The 15,641-nt window shown below is 41.7% G+C and overlaps 1 protein-coding gene across 1 annotated transcript in view; it reads right to left on the bottom strand.

Moving 5' to 3' along the window:
• Window positions 1-15,641, bottom strand: part of LOC143517647 (interferon-induced very large GTPase 1-like) — a 52,090-nt gene that overhangs the window by 6,760 nt on the left and 29,689 nt on the right. Inside the window, exons 5-8 of the mRNA XM_077010377.1 lie at window positions 15,372-15,422; window positions 15,225-15,269; window positions 9,134-9,754; window positions 8,175-8,236 (exon numbers count right to left, since the gene is read on the bottom strand). Of these exons, the coding sequence (XP_076866492.1) occupies window positions 8,175-8,236; window positions 9,134-9,754; window positions 15,225-15,269; window positions 15,372-15,422 (779 nt within the window). The remainder of the gene's footprint in view (window positions 1-8,174; window positions 8,237-9,133; window positions 9,755-15,224; window positions 15,270-15,371; window positions 15,423-15,641) is intronic.

Below are 15,641 nucleotides of genomic sequence, written 5' to 3' on the forward strand. Positions count from 1 at the left end.
CGTTGTTTTTGTATTAGGCGTACGTGCTGTGCGATTTTCTCAAGGCAAACCAGACACAGACTAGCCAGTTTTATGTTTCATTCACATTTCATGCTTACTTCATCGCACTAAAGAATAAACTACAATAATGTGCATGTAGTAGGCATACGTGTTGTGCGATTTTGTATGTGTTTCATACGTATTTTATGCTTACAATAAAGAATAAACAATGTGTTTGCGGTACGTGTAGTGCGATGTAAAATTCACAGAATCTTGCTGCAGAGTAAACAAATATACATTTTGAATCCACTACAAACTTGTAAGATACCAGTCAATCTGTGTACCTATATTTTTTGTAATGTAAAATAGTTGCACATCGTGTTAGTTATATGCGAGTATATGCGCGATTTACAGAAATAACGCCGGTAATAGAACTGCTGTTGTAAAACTTTTACACACACACACACAGTAATAACAACAATAAAGATATTCTTGCATTAGCAATGACAGAGTAAAACAAATGTGTGATGCAGAACAACATTATTTTTATTAGAAAAATAGAAATCTCATTTGAAATACAGCCAAGTCCGCTATGAGCATCCCGCAATCTAACAGTTGCTACATATCCATGGCCCATCCTTTCTACATTTTCGACAGGTGTACATGGCGCACACAGCACACCGCTCCGAGCTGTGATTCCTGTTGCAGTGTATCTGCACCTGGCACTGCGTCGTCTTTCCAGGAGCAGGTGGAGGTCGTTGTTTTTTCGCCATTGTCTTTTCCTGTAAGAATCGACTCCTAAGTTCCTCAGCAAGAACACGTAAAAAGTCTCTTCAGCTCTCCGTGGACCTCGTGCATGTTGTATACAAAACATGTGTGTTCATCGCTGCCAAGTCTAGCATGTTGTAGAACACTGCAACAGGCCACCTGCGTGTTCCTGCGCGGACCGTATACCCACGCACCTTCTGGTCCATGATATCCACACCGCACTGCAAAGAAACATAAAAAGGTTATGTTACATTATAAACATTTTGTTTGACATAAAAATTCAATAATGTGACATTATTTATCATATACGCATACCTTCATGCTGTTGTAATCCGTGATCGTGTTTGGTTTCCTTTTGTGGCCTTCGGAGATCGTGACTTGTTTGTGCATTGTGCTGAGAATGCAGACTGCCTTGTTTTTTTTTGGAGCATACGTGGTCAGTATGGCACTTCCTGATTTGAACACGTGTGTGGAGAATTCCTCACGTCCCTTGGTGTTTTTTGCTGGAGGAGGAATTTCTCTTCTGATCTTGTTGATTGTCCCAAGCAGAGCTGTGTTGCGTGCAAGCAGTCTGTTGGCCAGAGACAGGGATGTGAAGTAGTTGTCTGTGGTGACGGTTCTGCCCTTGTCCAGATATGGCTCCATGAGTCTCATGACGACGTTCTCTGACAGTCTTTCTCCCTTGGGACGACTGGGGTCCTTTCCCAAATATGGAAGAGCATTGCACATATACTTGGTCTTCAAATCAGCAGCAATCCAAAACTTTATGCCAAACTTGTCAGGTTTTGTAGCGATGTATTGCAGGAAAGGACAGCGGACCTTGGTCGGAAAAAGCTGCTCATCAACGGTGATGTGTTGTCCTGGCGTGTAACAGAGTGCAGTTACGTACAAAACATTGCCAGATGTCCGAGATTGCAGCAAATTTGTCACTCTTTACACGTTCCGCACGGGTGTCCTTGTCATCGAAGCGCAAGTACCGCATGATTTCTTTGTAGCGGTCACGCGACATCGTGTTCTTGATTGCGGGCACAGCGTAATTCTTAGACCAACAATCAGCAATGGCTCCAACCGAGCAGAGTATTGCCCGCAGAAAAAGCACTGCGATGAAAGCCATCAACTCGCTGACAGACATGTTCCAGCTCTGATCTGCTCTGTGGGCTTCATGGACCGTGCAGTGTGTGATTATCCTCAGCATCTCTATGTCGATCAAACACAGAAAGCTCTGCAACCTGCTTGTGATTCTGCGCTGTAGAAGTAAAATAAAAATCACATTACTTATATGTAAAAAAAAATAGGAAATATAAAATAATACATCTTTACATCATACATAAAAATATTTATAAAATATAACAAAGAGGACATATCATTACTTACATGTAAAAAAGAGGAAAGGAGGAGGAAATATAGCTGGCCAAATTCAGTTCAATGCTTTTTCCTATGCACATCCGTGATAACATTACTTACATGTAAAAAAAAAGAGAAAATATAATATAACTATATTTATAAAATATAACAAGGAGGACATATAGCTGGCCAAATTCAGTTCAATGCTTTTTCCTATGCACATCCGTGATAACATTACTTACATGTAAAAAAAAAGAGGAAATATAATATAAATATATTTATAAAATACACGTCCTATACACGTCTAGAAAAAGAGAAAATATAGCTGGCAAAATTCACCTCTACTTTTCTTGTATACATCTACGAAAAGTTTTTTATGTTACCTTGGCATGCTCTGTAGGTCCTGCGGTCTCACTGAACGTAAAAGTGGTGCTGGCGTGTCCACGAATGCGTACAACATCTGTTTTTTCCCAAGCGGTTCCATCTTTTGCGTTTATGTTATGTTCAGGCCTACTGACATCCTTAGCAACAGAACGCTTCTTTTGTGGAGGGCTACGGTTTTCTTCATCTGATTGTCCACTTGTATCTGCGCCAGATGAAACTGCCAGATTGGAGTCTTCAGCACTAACAGAATGTTCCTCTCCTCCATCGGATTCGCAGTCATCCATTTCGTTCAGAAGAGCCAAAGCTTGCAAAGCAGTGTAAGTCCTCTTGTGTGCCATCGTAGTGTCCGTGTCTTCCTCGCAGAACAGGAAAAATATACGAAATGATTCACCTGTGTTTGTGTGTTCGTTTTTATCCCAGCTGGGAGAAGACCACACCCCACCCATCTTCAACAAGTGTAAATTTTGGACCTTGACGTCGACTGATGCAAAGGTGCTAATGACATGCATATCGATACCCGCTAATCACACGCTAACCGATACTACCGCATTTCCATTTCTTTATATCAGATGGATGAATAGAAGTATGAATGGTTGAATAGTCAGTCAGTCTCTAATCAAATTTAATTGTTCCATACTATCCAAGTACAATCTGGTATTAGGTAAAATAAATAAATAAAAAAATAGATATGGTTAGAATTCTTATATAAGTAGTGCTGTTTTATAAAAGCAGAATAACATAAATAACATATACAATGACTACATTTGATTTTCTCTAAATACAGATAGAATATATATAATTTTTATGATATTTCTGAGATTATTTTATGGTGTTTCCTGTCTATGTAGCAGTGCAAATTATATATACATTCTACCTGTAAATTAGTGCTGTTTCATAACAGCCGAATCACAGAAATAACATACATACAATGTATAGATACGGATAGAATATATATAATTTGTACTGATGGATTTTGTTTTTTACTTAATTTTAGATTACACTTGGATAGTAAAAACAAATAACTTCTAAATTTTAAGTTTGTAGCGAGGTGGATTCAAAATGTATATTTGTTTTCTCTGCAGCAAGATTCTGTGAATTTGCCATCGCACTGTATGGACCGCAAACGCATTGTTTATTCTTTAGTGCGATGAAGTAAGCATGAAATGCGTATGATGCGTATAAAATGGGCTAGTCAGTGTCTGGTTTGCCTTGTGAAAATCGCACAGCACGTACGCCTAATACAAATAAACATTTATTCTTTAGCGCGAGGATTTATTTGTTAGATTGTTTAGCGCGATTCAAACCAAAGGATTCATTCCTATTCAGCATAGGAATAATTACCTTCGCGCTATAAAGAAAGATAGATTCACGGTAGTAACTTTTGAATTGCTTCTTGAAGCTGTGATATACAGATGAGCTGGTTTTCTGTGGAAAGGAGAGCGGGGGTCGGCAAGGTTTGCCTGCGAAACTCCTCGTACTTTTAGCCATATTAGTGTTTGACATGCTGCCTCAGTGCTCCACATTTGCATAATAAAAGGAAGGATAATTGCTGGCAAGAAGGAGGGGTGATGTCCTGGAGATCCTGAAATTTCAGTCTTGCCAGTGTTAATCATCCCTCCTCTTACTTCAGTGTTGTCAGTTTACCCATCCATCCATCCATCCATCCATTATCTACCGCTTATCCGGGGCCGGGTCGCGGAGGTAGCAGTCTGAGCAGGGAAACCCAAACCTCCCTCTCCCCAGACACCTCAGCCAGCTCCTCGGGTGGAACACCGAGACGTTCCCAGGCCAGTCGAGAGACATAGTCTCACCAACGTGTCCTGGGTCTTCCTCTGGGCCTCCTCCCAGGGGGACATGCCTGGAACACCTCCCTAGAAAGGCGTCCAGGGGGCATCCGAAACAGGTGCCCAAGACACCTCAACTGACTCCTCTCGATGTGGAGGAGCAGCGGTTCTACTCCGAGCTCCTCCCGAGTGACTGCGCTTCTCACCTTATCTCTAAGGGTGCGCCCAGCCACTCTGCGGAGGAAACTCATTTCGGCCGCTTGTATCCGCGATCTCGTTCTTTCGGTCATTACCCAAAGCTCATGACCTTAGGTGAGGGTAGGAATGTAAATCGACTGGTAAATCGAGAGCTTCGCCTTTTGGCTCAGCTCCTTCTTCACCACAACGGACCGGTACAGCGACCGCATTACTGCGGAAGCTGCACCAATCCGTCTGTCGATCTCACGCTCCATTCTTCCCTCACTCGTGAACAAGATCCCGAGATACTTAAACTCCTCCACTTGAGGCAGGACTTCTCCACCCACCTGAAGGGTGCAAGCTACCCTTTTCCGGTCGAGAACCATGGCCTCGGACTTAGAGGTGCTGATTCTCATCCCAGCTGCTTCACACTCGGCTGCAAACAGCCCCAATGCATGCTGAAGGTTGTGGCCTGAAGATGCCAACAGAACAACATCATCTGCAAATAGCAGAGATGAAATCCTGTGGCCTCCAAACAGGACTCCCTCCGGCCCTTGACTGCGCCTTGAGATCCTATCCATAAAAATTATGAACATTACCGGTGACAAGGGGCAGCCCTGACGGAGTCCAACATGCACCGGAAACAGGTCCGACTTACTGCTGGCAATGCGAACCAAACTCCTGCTCCGATCATACAGAGACCGCACAGCCCTTAGTAGAGGACCCCCGATTCCATACTCCTGGAGCACCCCCCACAGAATACCACGAGGAACACGATCGAATGCCTTCTCCAGATCCACAAAACACATGTGGACTGGTTGGGCATACTCCCACAAACCCCCGAGCACCCTATGAAGGGTATAAAGCTGGTCCAGTGTTGCACGGCCAGGACGAAAGCCGCATTGTTCCTCTTGGATCCGAGGTTCGACTATCGGCCGAATTCTCCTTTCCAGTACCCTAGAGTAGACCTTACCAGGAAGGCTAAGAAGTGTGATACCCCTATAATTGGTGCACACTCTCCGGTCCCCGTTTTTAAAAAGTGGAACCACCACCCCAGTCTGCCACTCCCGAGGAACTGTCCCAGATTGCCATGCGATGTTGCAGAGGCATGTCAAACAAGACAACCCCACAACATCCAGAGACTTAAGATACTCAGGACGAATCTCATCCACTCCCGCTGCCCTGCCACTGGGGAGTTTGCGAACCACCTCAGTGACTTCGGCTTGGATAATAGACGGGTCCACCACTGAGTCGTCAGTTTCCGCTTCGTCAATGGAAGGCATGACAGAGGGATTTAGGAGATCCTCAAAGTATTCCTTCCACCGTGCGACAATATCCTCAGTCGAGGTCAACAGCTCTCCACCCGCACTGTAGACAGTGTTGACAGAGTACTGCTTATCCCTTCTGAGGTGCCGGACGGTTTGTCAGTCCCAGTGGCCAACATGGCCCGATAGGACTCCTTCTTCAGCTTGACGGCATCCCGTACTTCCGATGTCCACCATCTGGTACGGGGATTGCCGCCGCGACAGGCACCAGTGATCTTGTGGCCACAACTCAGTACAGCAGCTTCAACGATAGAGTCGGAGAACATGGTCCACTCAGACTCCATGTCCCCCGACTCCCTCGGAAGCTGGGAAAAGCTTTCCCGGAGGTGGCAGTTGTAGACCTCCCTGACAGAGTGCTCAGCAAGACGTTCCCAACAAACCCTCACAATACGTTTGGGTCTTCCAGGTCTGTCCAGCCCCCTCCTCTGCCAGCGGATCCAACTTACCACCAGGTAGTGATCAGTTGACAGCTCAGCCCCTCTCTTTACCTGAGTGTCCAAAACATAGGGCCGGAGATCAGATGAAACGACAACAAAATCGATCATCGACCTCCGACCTAAGGTTTCCTGGTGCCAGGTGCACTTGTGGACATCCCTATGCTCGAACATGGTGTTCGTTATGGACAAACCATGACTAGCACAGAAGTCCAATAACAAAGCACCACTCTGGTTCAGATCGGGGGGGGGCGCGTTCCTCCCAATCACGCCCCTCCAGGTGTCACTGTCATTGCCCACGTGAGCGTTGAAGTCCCCCAGTAGAACAATGGAGTCCCCTGTTGGAGCACTTCTCAGTACCCCTCCCAGGGACTCCAAGAAGGCTGAATACTCTGTGCTGCTATTTGGTCCATAGGCACAAACAACGGCCAGAGCCCCGCTCCCGACCCAAAGGCGAAGACAGGCAACCCTCTCGTTCACCGGGGTAAACTCCAACACATAACGACTAAGCTGGGGAGCTATAAGAACGCTCACACCAGCCCGCCGCCGTTCACCATGAGCAACTCCAGAGAAATGAAGAGTCCAGCCCCTCTCAAGGAGCTGGGTCCCAGAGCCCATGCTGTGCGTAGCGGTGAGCCCAACTATCTCTAGCTGGTACCGCTCCGCCTCCTGCACAAGCTCGGGCTCTTTTGCCCCTAGTGTAGCGACATTCCATGTCTCAACAGCTAGCTGCCCTGTCCAAGGATCAGGCCGCCGAGGTCCCCGCCTTCGGCTGCCACCTAATCCACACTGCACCGGCCCCCTACGATAGCCTCTGTGGGTGGTGAACACACAGGAGGTTGAGCCCACGTCACCAGTTCGGGCTGGGCCCGGCCGGGCCCCGTGGGCAAAGGCCCGACCACCAGGCGCTCGCTTACGAGCCCCAACCCCGGGCCTGGCTCCAGGGTGGGGCCCCGGCTGCGCCATACCGGGCGACATCACTGATCTTTTATTTATGTTGTTGTTCATAGGGGGTCTTTGTGAACTGCTCTTAGTCTGGCTTGTCACCTACAGTTTACACATGTCAATAATTACCTCATCTAAATGAGACAAGAATACATAAGCCATGAAACTGGCATGAAACCCACTAAACTTGGTGTCTGACAAGTAGGCAGCATCAAACCCCAGTACAGGCATCATGTCCAAAAGCGAAATTAGTTTCAGGAAACTATCAGGTCCAGCGATCCCTTCAACTTCAACTGAACTGCTTCTTATTAGCTACCTGGGCTATATGTCAGGTGTGGTACACTTCCTGACAAACCAGTTCTTCTTAATTCCTAAATGATACAAAGCACAGGAAAAATATACACTTTTCAGTGACTGTTGATATGCAATTTAGCTTTTTCTATCCTTGGCATGCTTCTGTGTCTTAGCTGTTTCATTCTTTTTGTTCCCAATGGGAAGGAAATTCCTTAACTTTGATCATTGGCATGACAGCCAGTATGTACCTTCTCGCAACACCCTCAGATCAATACTTAAATATTGAATTTCACCTCGTTGAGAATGAGTAGTCATAACCCCAAAACAAAATGTGCCTAGATGGCGCCGATGTACATATGTTTTTAGCATTAGAAATTGAGTCTATCAACTCAATTTTAGTTTATGATCGCCAAACTTTATTGGATATTCGATCTGCAGCTGCAGAAATCTGACAGCCACGTCCTACTGCAGCTTTGAACTTTTGCTGTTCGAGCTGGACTGCTTCCATCCAATTGCATGTGCTATAGTCTACCGTCCTCCGAAATACAACAAGGACTTTTTAAATGACTTCAAAACTTTTTGGCAGATTTGATGGTCAAACACGATGGGGTTTTAATTATGGGGGACTTTAAGAGAAACCGAAATTTATGATTGCAAATAAGTCAAAGTCAAAGAATCCACTGTAAAGCAGCCCTCAGATTATTGGTATGTTTGTGGATCTTGTGGATTTAATTACTTACGTTTGACACAGTTTGTCCCAGCTTGGTGTCCTCCTGATTTTCTTGTGGGTAAAAATCAACAGCTGAGAAAATCAAGAATAAAATATCACACTTGATGTATTTCTGTGGCTGATTTTACTATTTTCTCTATGAAATGTGTTGATAAATTGTCACTTTACTATCACAAGTGGAGACAATTATATATATACACACACAGTAGAACCCCGGAACTCGACCGCCTCAGTACTTAACATATTTGGAGTTAGACGCAAAATTTTGGCTCGGCGCTCAAATAAAACTTCGGAATGTGACCCGACTCATGTGACTTTTGTAAACAAAATACAGTTCGTGCTTTGGTCACATGCTGCTAGTTGGCATTGTTGTTCAATGGGTTTTAAACTAGCTTGAGGCTGTGCTCCAAGCTTTTGCTGCATTTTGTTGTTTTTTTGTACTGTTTTAGACAAAAAAAAACTTGGGTCCCAAGAAAGACATAGCAGAAAAGGTGAAGAGGAAAATGGTAAGAACATCAATAGAGTTGCAAAAGGTGATCATAGAGAAGTATGAAAAAGGCATTGATTGACTTAGCATTGGAATTCAACTTGAGAATGGATTAATCCGTTATTTCTTATGGGGAAAATTGATTCAGAACTCGACTGCATCGCTTCTCGACGCTCCTTCCAGAATGAATTAATGTTCCAGGGTTCTACTGTATATATTTGCATCTCTAATTTTTTGCTGAAGTACATTCAGTGTTTAAACATGAAAACAATGTGCAGGTTGTTTAAGGGTTGGTTTGAGTCATCACATCTATATAATCTTGTGTTTTCTTCAAGAGCTTTTTTTAACAAACATGTTTGGGATAATATAGAACATTTAAATAGACAAAAAGGTAACATGATGTGAATTTTCTCATTTACATTACCATTAGGGCATTTCAAAGAAGGATGCATGACAAGAACCTTTTAAGATTTACCACTTACCACTTTGCCCCTTTTTTCTTCCTTGCATGTGTTTGACTGACAGTGCAGTCTTGTGCATCTCAGCAGTGTAGCAGTGCTGGTTGTTCTCAGAGACCAGATGGTCAATCTTCTCCACCAGTGTCCTCATCTCTGATTGGTTGTTCATGTTCTTGCTGCAGGTGTGATATCTGTCTCCACACTTCATCAACAGTTCTTCTAGAACACTGTTGTTCTTCAGGTCGTCTATGATGGTGTCACTGTCCTCCTCTCTCTCATAAGTGAACAGAATCATCACATACGGTAGAACACCTTCACCAAACCTGCTCTGTAGCCACTCTAACCCCAGCTTATCAGCATCTGTTAACTGGCCCAGCTGTAGTACATATATAAATGCATGGATGTGATCTTCATGGATGAGTTGATCAGCAATCTGGTGCCAGTAAAGTTTTTCCTCTTGCAAGCAAAGCATGTTGATCACAGACAAATTATATTTTGATACTATTCTTGGTTTCAGAACAGGTAAAGAAACATATTTTTTATTCGTAATTGGATGGTTGTGTCCAAGTAGGATGTTGTCATCTTCATAGCAAACTGCAGTTATGTTTCCATACAGCACAACTGTGAAACTGATGTCTTCTTCATCTAAAATAAATATTACAATATCAATTATACACTCATCAAGCAATATATCAGATTCTTCTTTTGTCACTTTTTTCTTCTTTGTTTATTGGTGTAATTGTCGTCAATTCTTACCAGCCTTACTAAATGAATAAACAAACACAGCACTACAGGCAAAATATAAATTAAGCACTTTGTAAGTTAATGGATATGTTAGTCATTAATTTAGAAGTTAAGAAACATTTTGGGAAACATTCAAAATCTAATTAAAGAATAATTCAAGGATGTACATTAAAACACTTTACTAGTAAGGATTTCTGCTGGGTACTTGGTGAAATATCATTATTGCTTAATGGTCCTTCAAGATTTACCACTCATCACACACCTTGCCTTGGACTACCTCTCCCAGAATCCACCTGCCACCAATCACAGCTCTCTCCCTTCATCTGCTTCACCTATTCCTTATATTACATGCCTATATAGGTCTATATACTGTAAAGTATTGCCATGTGTAGTTCATACTACCTGGTGACTACCAGGAGATATGGGGGTTTGAGAAGAGAGCTGTTCCTGGGAGTAATGGGGTGTAGATGCTTCCCTTTAAATATCTCGTCTGGCATTCCTGAGGATGGTTTTTCATATTGCAGAAGCTACATCTCCTGAAAGCCCTGGATGTAGAAGCTACATCTCCTGAATACATTCTTTTTGTCTCTCTCTTTCCAGTTAAATTAACTATACACCGTATTTTTTCGAATACAGAGCGCACCTCAATATAAGCCGCACCTACAAAGAAAAAAAAAAAAAGGAAAATATTGTATAAGCCGCACCGGGCTAAAAAAACGCATATATCTACTGAACTGCATACATTTAACTGTACTGATCAGTTTCCGAACGGTTCCTGTAGCATTCCACGTGCCACAAATTTGGCTTGCAGTCGCTGTTGTGCCGAATTCCGACTCCCCTCGTTTATCCGCATAAAGACGCTACAGATGATATTGTGGATTTACGTTTCTATGCATAAATAAGAGCTAGACTTTAATTATCCATCACAGCAAATGGTATGACATTATCTATGTCCAAAGCCACACTGGCTCAAGGGTGTTAATTATTTTAAATAAACTACACACTGGCTATACCGAAGTTCACCTCTGGCCACATGAGTTCTCAGTATTACAGCAGTATTATGTCTAAATATCTAGTTAGTTCTTTGATTTACAACTTTGATCTACCACCTGATTAACTTTCTGCTCCGCCCCCTGATGGGTGAAGAAAAATCATTATAAGCCGCAAGGTTCAAAGCGCGAGGAAAAAAGTAACAGCTTATAGTCTGTGTGTATGTATTTATACATACAATATATATATATATATATATATATATATATATATATATATATATATATATATAATATTAGGGCTGGGACTTTAATTAATTACAAAGATTTTAACGTGATAAAAGTTATCAGAATTATTCACTTTTATTTTTTGTTTGGAGCCGGAACCTTTGTATTCGAGTGTTCTAACACCTGTAAATCTGATGCACAGGCAACATGCACAAACAACAACGTTGGACGATGAAGCCGCTTCTCTTGGTCCACTGAGGGACAACTTCAGTTTTTTAAAGTTGAAGTTGAAGCCGAGGGACAACTTCAGCTTTAAAAAACGTCCTGGCTTTCGAAAAGACTACTGTTGTATGCAAGTTGTGCAAAAAGAAGTTTGCTTATCACCTAAGCTACTCAAGCCTAAAATATCATCTCAATGCAAAACATGTTGCGGCAAGCACAGCCAGCCCCACAGCTAATTTCAGCGTCCCCAGCAGCGCTACAAATAAACACTCCAGCCAGCCCACATTGGACCAGATGACCGGTTCCAGGGCCAAAATAAGTAAGTCTACATCTGAAAAATTAAGCAACTCCCTGGCTAAATGGATCGCAACAGACTGTAGACCACTTTCAGTGGTAGAGGATATGTGACTACAGTCTGTGTTACATATAGCAACATTGGACCCTGCTTACAAACTCCCGTGTAGGAAAACCATGGCAAGTAAGATTAGGCAGCTTTATGATGACGAAAAGCAGTCAAAACAAGACATATTGAATGCAGTTGATTGTGTTGCATTGACAGGGAACAATTGGACCAAAAATATTGCAGGTTAAATGTTGTGTTAAATTCAATGCTCTTTAATGCAATATGTAGTTTTCCGATAATTCTGTTTTTACTTTAGAAATGGCACTTTAATTTTTGTTTACACCAGATATTAAACTCTCACTAGTTGCAATATTGTATAGTTTTTTTATTTATTTTTAATTTTTACAGTTCTGTTCAAGAAATGGTGCTATGATTATTGTCTAATGTGCTGTTTACATTTACTTATTTATTTTTCAGATAAGTTAAACAATTAGGGGTTTTGTTGGTTTAATAACAAAAAAAAACATTTCAAATAGCAATAAACATATTTGTTGTTAAGAATATACATGTATTCATTCAAAATTTTAGTATCAAAATAATTTTTGTAATTGATTGTAATTAATAATCAAGTCCCATCACTAATATGTATATATATATATATATATATATATATATATATATATATATATATATATATATATATATATATATATATATATATATATATTGACAGGGAACAATTGGACCAAAAATATTGCAGGTTGAATGTTGTGTTAAATTCAATGCTCTCTCTCTCTCTCTCTCTCTCTCTATATATATATATATATATATATATATATATATATATATATATATATATATATATATATATATATATATATATTCACACATACAGTATATACAGGAACAAATACAAACACTGGAGAACAGGACAGTTGGAATGCTACTGCACATGCAACTCCGCTGTGACAGGGTACATTCACAGCATATGGGGAACACTGGATACTTTGAAACACCAGGGGCCTCATGTACAAAGACTTGCGTAGATTTCTTACTAAAAATTGGCATACGTACAAATCCAGAAAAAGGCGTACGCATAAAAAAATCCGGATGTATCAAACTGTGTGTACGCCGGAATCCACCCACATTTCTTTTGTACATCCCAATCAACGTGGAATTGAGCGCACACGGTGACACGCCCCCCTATAAATATGCAAATTCATTTAAATTTGCCCTGCACCGGAGAAGTTTGCTCTCTGATCTATCACAAACCATGTCTAAACGGAGAAAAAAGAGGAACTTCACCGAATGTGAAAGTAGAGACGCTCCTGAATGAGGTAGAGGTGCGGAAAAAATGTTTGTTTGGCACGTTGTGGCATTACGGAAAAGTGCAAAAGGTCTGAGTGGCACAGCGTGTGTGAAGCTTTAAATGTTGTGGGGTCAGAATAATGCACATTGGCAGAATAATATAATGCACCTAAAAATATCAGTGATGCGCTCACTAGCATCAGCGACTCAATAAAAGAATTGGTTAAAATTTGCGCTGCGCACTAATTTGTCTTGGCTCTGGGTCCACTGGTCGCTCCACCACCTCTAACAATGGCACGGCATACCTGTGCGCAACATTGTGCAGGACTCCACATGCCAGCGCCACCGGCTTTTCAGCTGCCCAATCACCCTCTCCACGACTGACCCGGGTGTGAGAATGGAGAGAATTGTATCTCCACTCCCGGTCAGTCTGTGGATTACAAAGGGTCATCAGCCACGTCTTGAGCACGTAGCTGCTGTTTCCTAAGTAATTTAACAATTACCCATGTTTAAAATGAATTATTCTAAGCTGGAAATGTCAAATGCTTTTATTTAAATGCTTACATTTTGTTGGTTACCAAGTAGCCACCCATCACACACTCTGCTAGCTTGTAATCTTATCCCAACCATGCAGTTTGTAAGGATGTACTAATCATTGGGTTGATCCAGGCCAACGTGCCACTACATTAGTAAGTTTTTACATCACAGATTATTTGCACGTTTATGGAATTAAAGTGCTTTTTATTCACATAAGCAAATTCCTCCTCAGATGGTGCCTTCATAGAAATGTGTGTGCAGTCGATCGCTCCGATTATATTAGGGTTGCATTATCGTTGCAAATTGCGCTTTAATGTTTGCCTGGTCAACCGCTTCTTAATGGGAACTTTATATAACTAGCTGACATGCAGATGATCCCATCCAAAACAGCTGGCATGGCCCGGCTCATAGATGACTGGGATATCCCCGACCGGTCTGCCAGTTCGCTTTGAAACGAGCCAGTTGCCAGGAAGCCGAGCGTTGTCGCTGGCAATGCGCAACTCCTCGCGTTTCTCTCTCCAAAACTGGACCCAACTCAACACAAGAGGACAGTTCTTGGAAATTTGAAACGGCTTATAAGCCAGTCATCATCATGGGCTAAAGAATCATAATCACAATATCCTCCAGTAATGCCAACGCTGCCATCTCCCAAGAACTCCAGTGCAACATTTAATACATGTTTATATAATCTAGGCTAAGTGGAAACACGTTGAATGATTATTTCAGTAAGGCAGTGAAATTGTCTGATTAATTTACTGTTTAATTTCCTGATTAATTTACTTTATTTTACCCAGTAAGGGCTTACTACAATGTGTGCGTGAAGGATATCTTAATAGTTGTAATTTCAATGCATCACCTCCAAGTGTCGCTAATTGACGAAAACACATTAGAAACATGCGTACGCCAGAGGTGAAGGTGTCATAGGTGTACGCATTTTCTCACGTTCAAATCACATTTCGTACATCTGACCGTTTGCGTGAAACATAGCGTACGCAATGTTTTTGTGCGTAATCACCGTTCGTACATGAGGCCCCAGATCTAGACGAACAACTAAACAACTAATAGCTTCGTGTTCCAAATTCTGCAACCTACTGTCACAGCTAGAAGCTGAGGAGGTACATTAATGCCACAGGGAAGCCAGGACACCAGGTCAGAGTCACACCAGGTGATGTTATCATTACCCTTACACCCTTGACATTGGGAATCAAGACAGGATTGATATTTGCACTAAGCTGAATACTACTGCTGCTCACCTGAGATTGAAGATCAGACCTAAGATGGGTACCAGTCCTAGCAGTTCTAGAACATCCAACACCCATCACCTTATATACAGCAAACCCCACCCCCTCAATGGTATTATGGTTGTAAGAATATTTCATCATATCGCTGACATCCAGACAAAGTCTAAAACTCATTTCACATTTCAGGATCCATTTTATCTACAGTTTCAAGGCACAGCCATGGGTTGGGAGTGCTGATTGGCTACCTTTTTAATAAAAAATTATTATTTCCTCAAACATTCAAGATGCATTTTTGAGAATGCATGCTTTATACTATTTCCATTGTTGCAGGACTGCAGCTTTTTAACAATGCCCCTCCAATTTTGTCTTTTGAAGACATAAAACAACTCTCAGATATCACAGCTAATATGTTTGCTTACACTGTCCAGTTCTCTATAACCTAGAAACTTTTAAACCTGGTATGTCTGAAAATAAAATCACAATTGTAAAAGTGTTCTACTTACCACTGAGGCATTCATTAACTGCACTTTGGCTGGGACTCTGAAACACTTGGAACAAAAAATAAGATAAACATTTATAACAAATTATACAGTATAAACACATTTTTTGATAAAAAAAAATCCCAAACATCAATGTGTCATTCTACTTACTATTGGGATGCTTGAATACTGGACTTTGCCTTTGAGTCCTGAACACTTTAACTGTCAGAAAAATAAAGATGTTTTGTTAATGGAACCACATCTGATGATGCTGTGGAGGTTTTCGGGGGTAAATGGTTACACATGTCCAATTAATCCCCACCACAGACGGGGGATTCTGATGCAGCATATTGTGAAATTAAAATGTTAAACTATTTTTGTAGTACATTTTACATTGTGATTATCAATAAGATGTTTTTTTATTGTTTATTTATGTTTACT

Source organism: Brachyhypopomus gauderio, chromosome 6 (assembly GCF_052324685.1).
Source record: "Brachyhypopomus gauderio isolate BG-103 chromosome 6, BGAUD_0.2, whole genome shotgun sequence".
Classification (NCBI taxonomy): domain Eukaryota; kingdom Metazoa; phylum Chordata; class Actinopteri; order Gymnotiformes; family Hypopomidae; genus Brachyhypopomus; species Brachyhypopomus gauderio.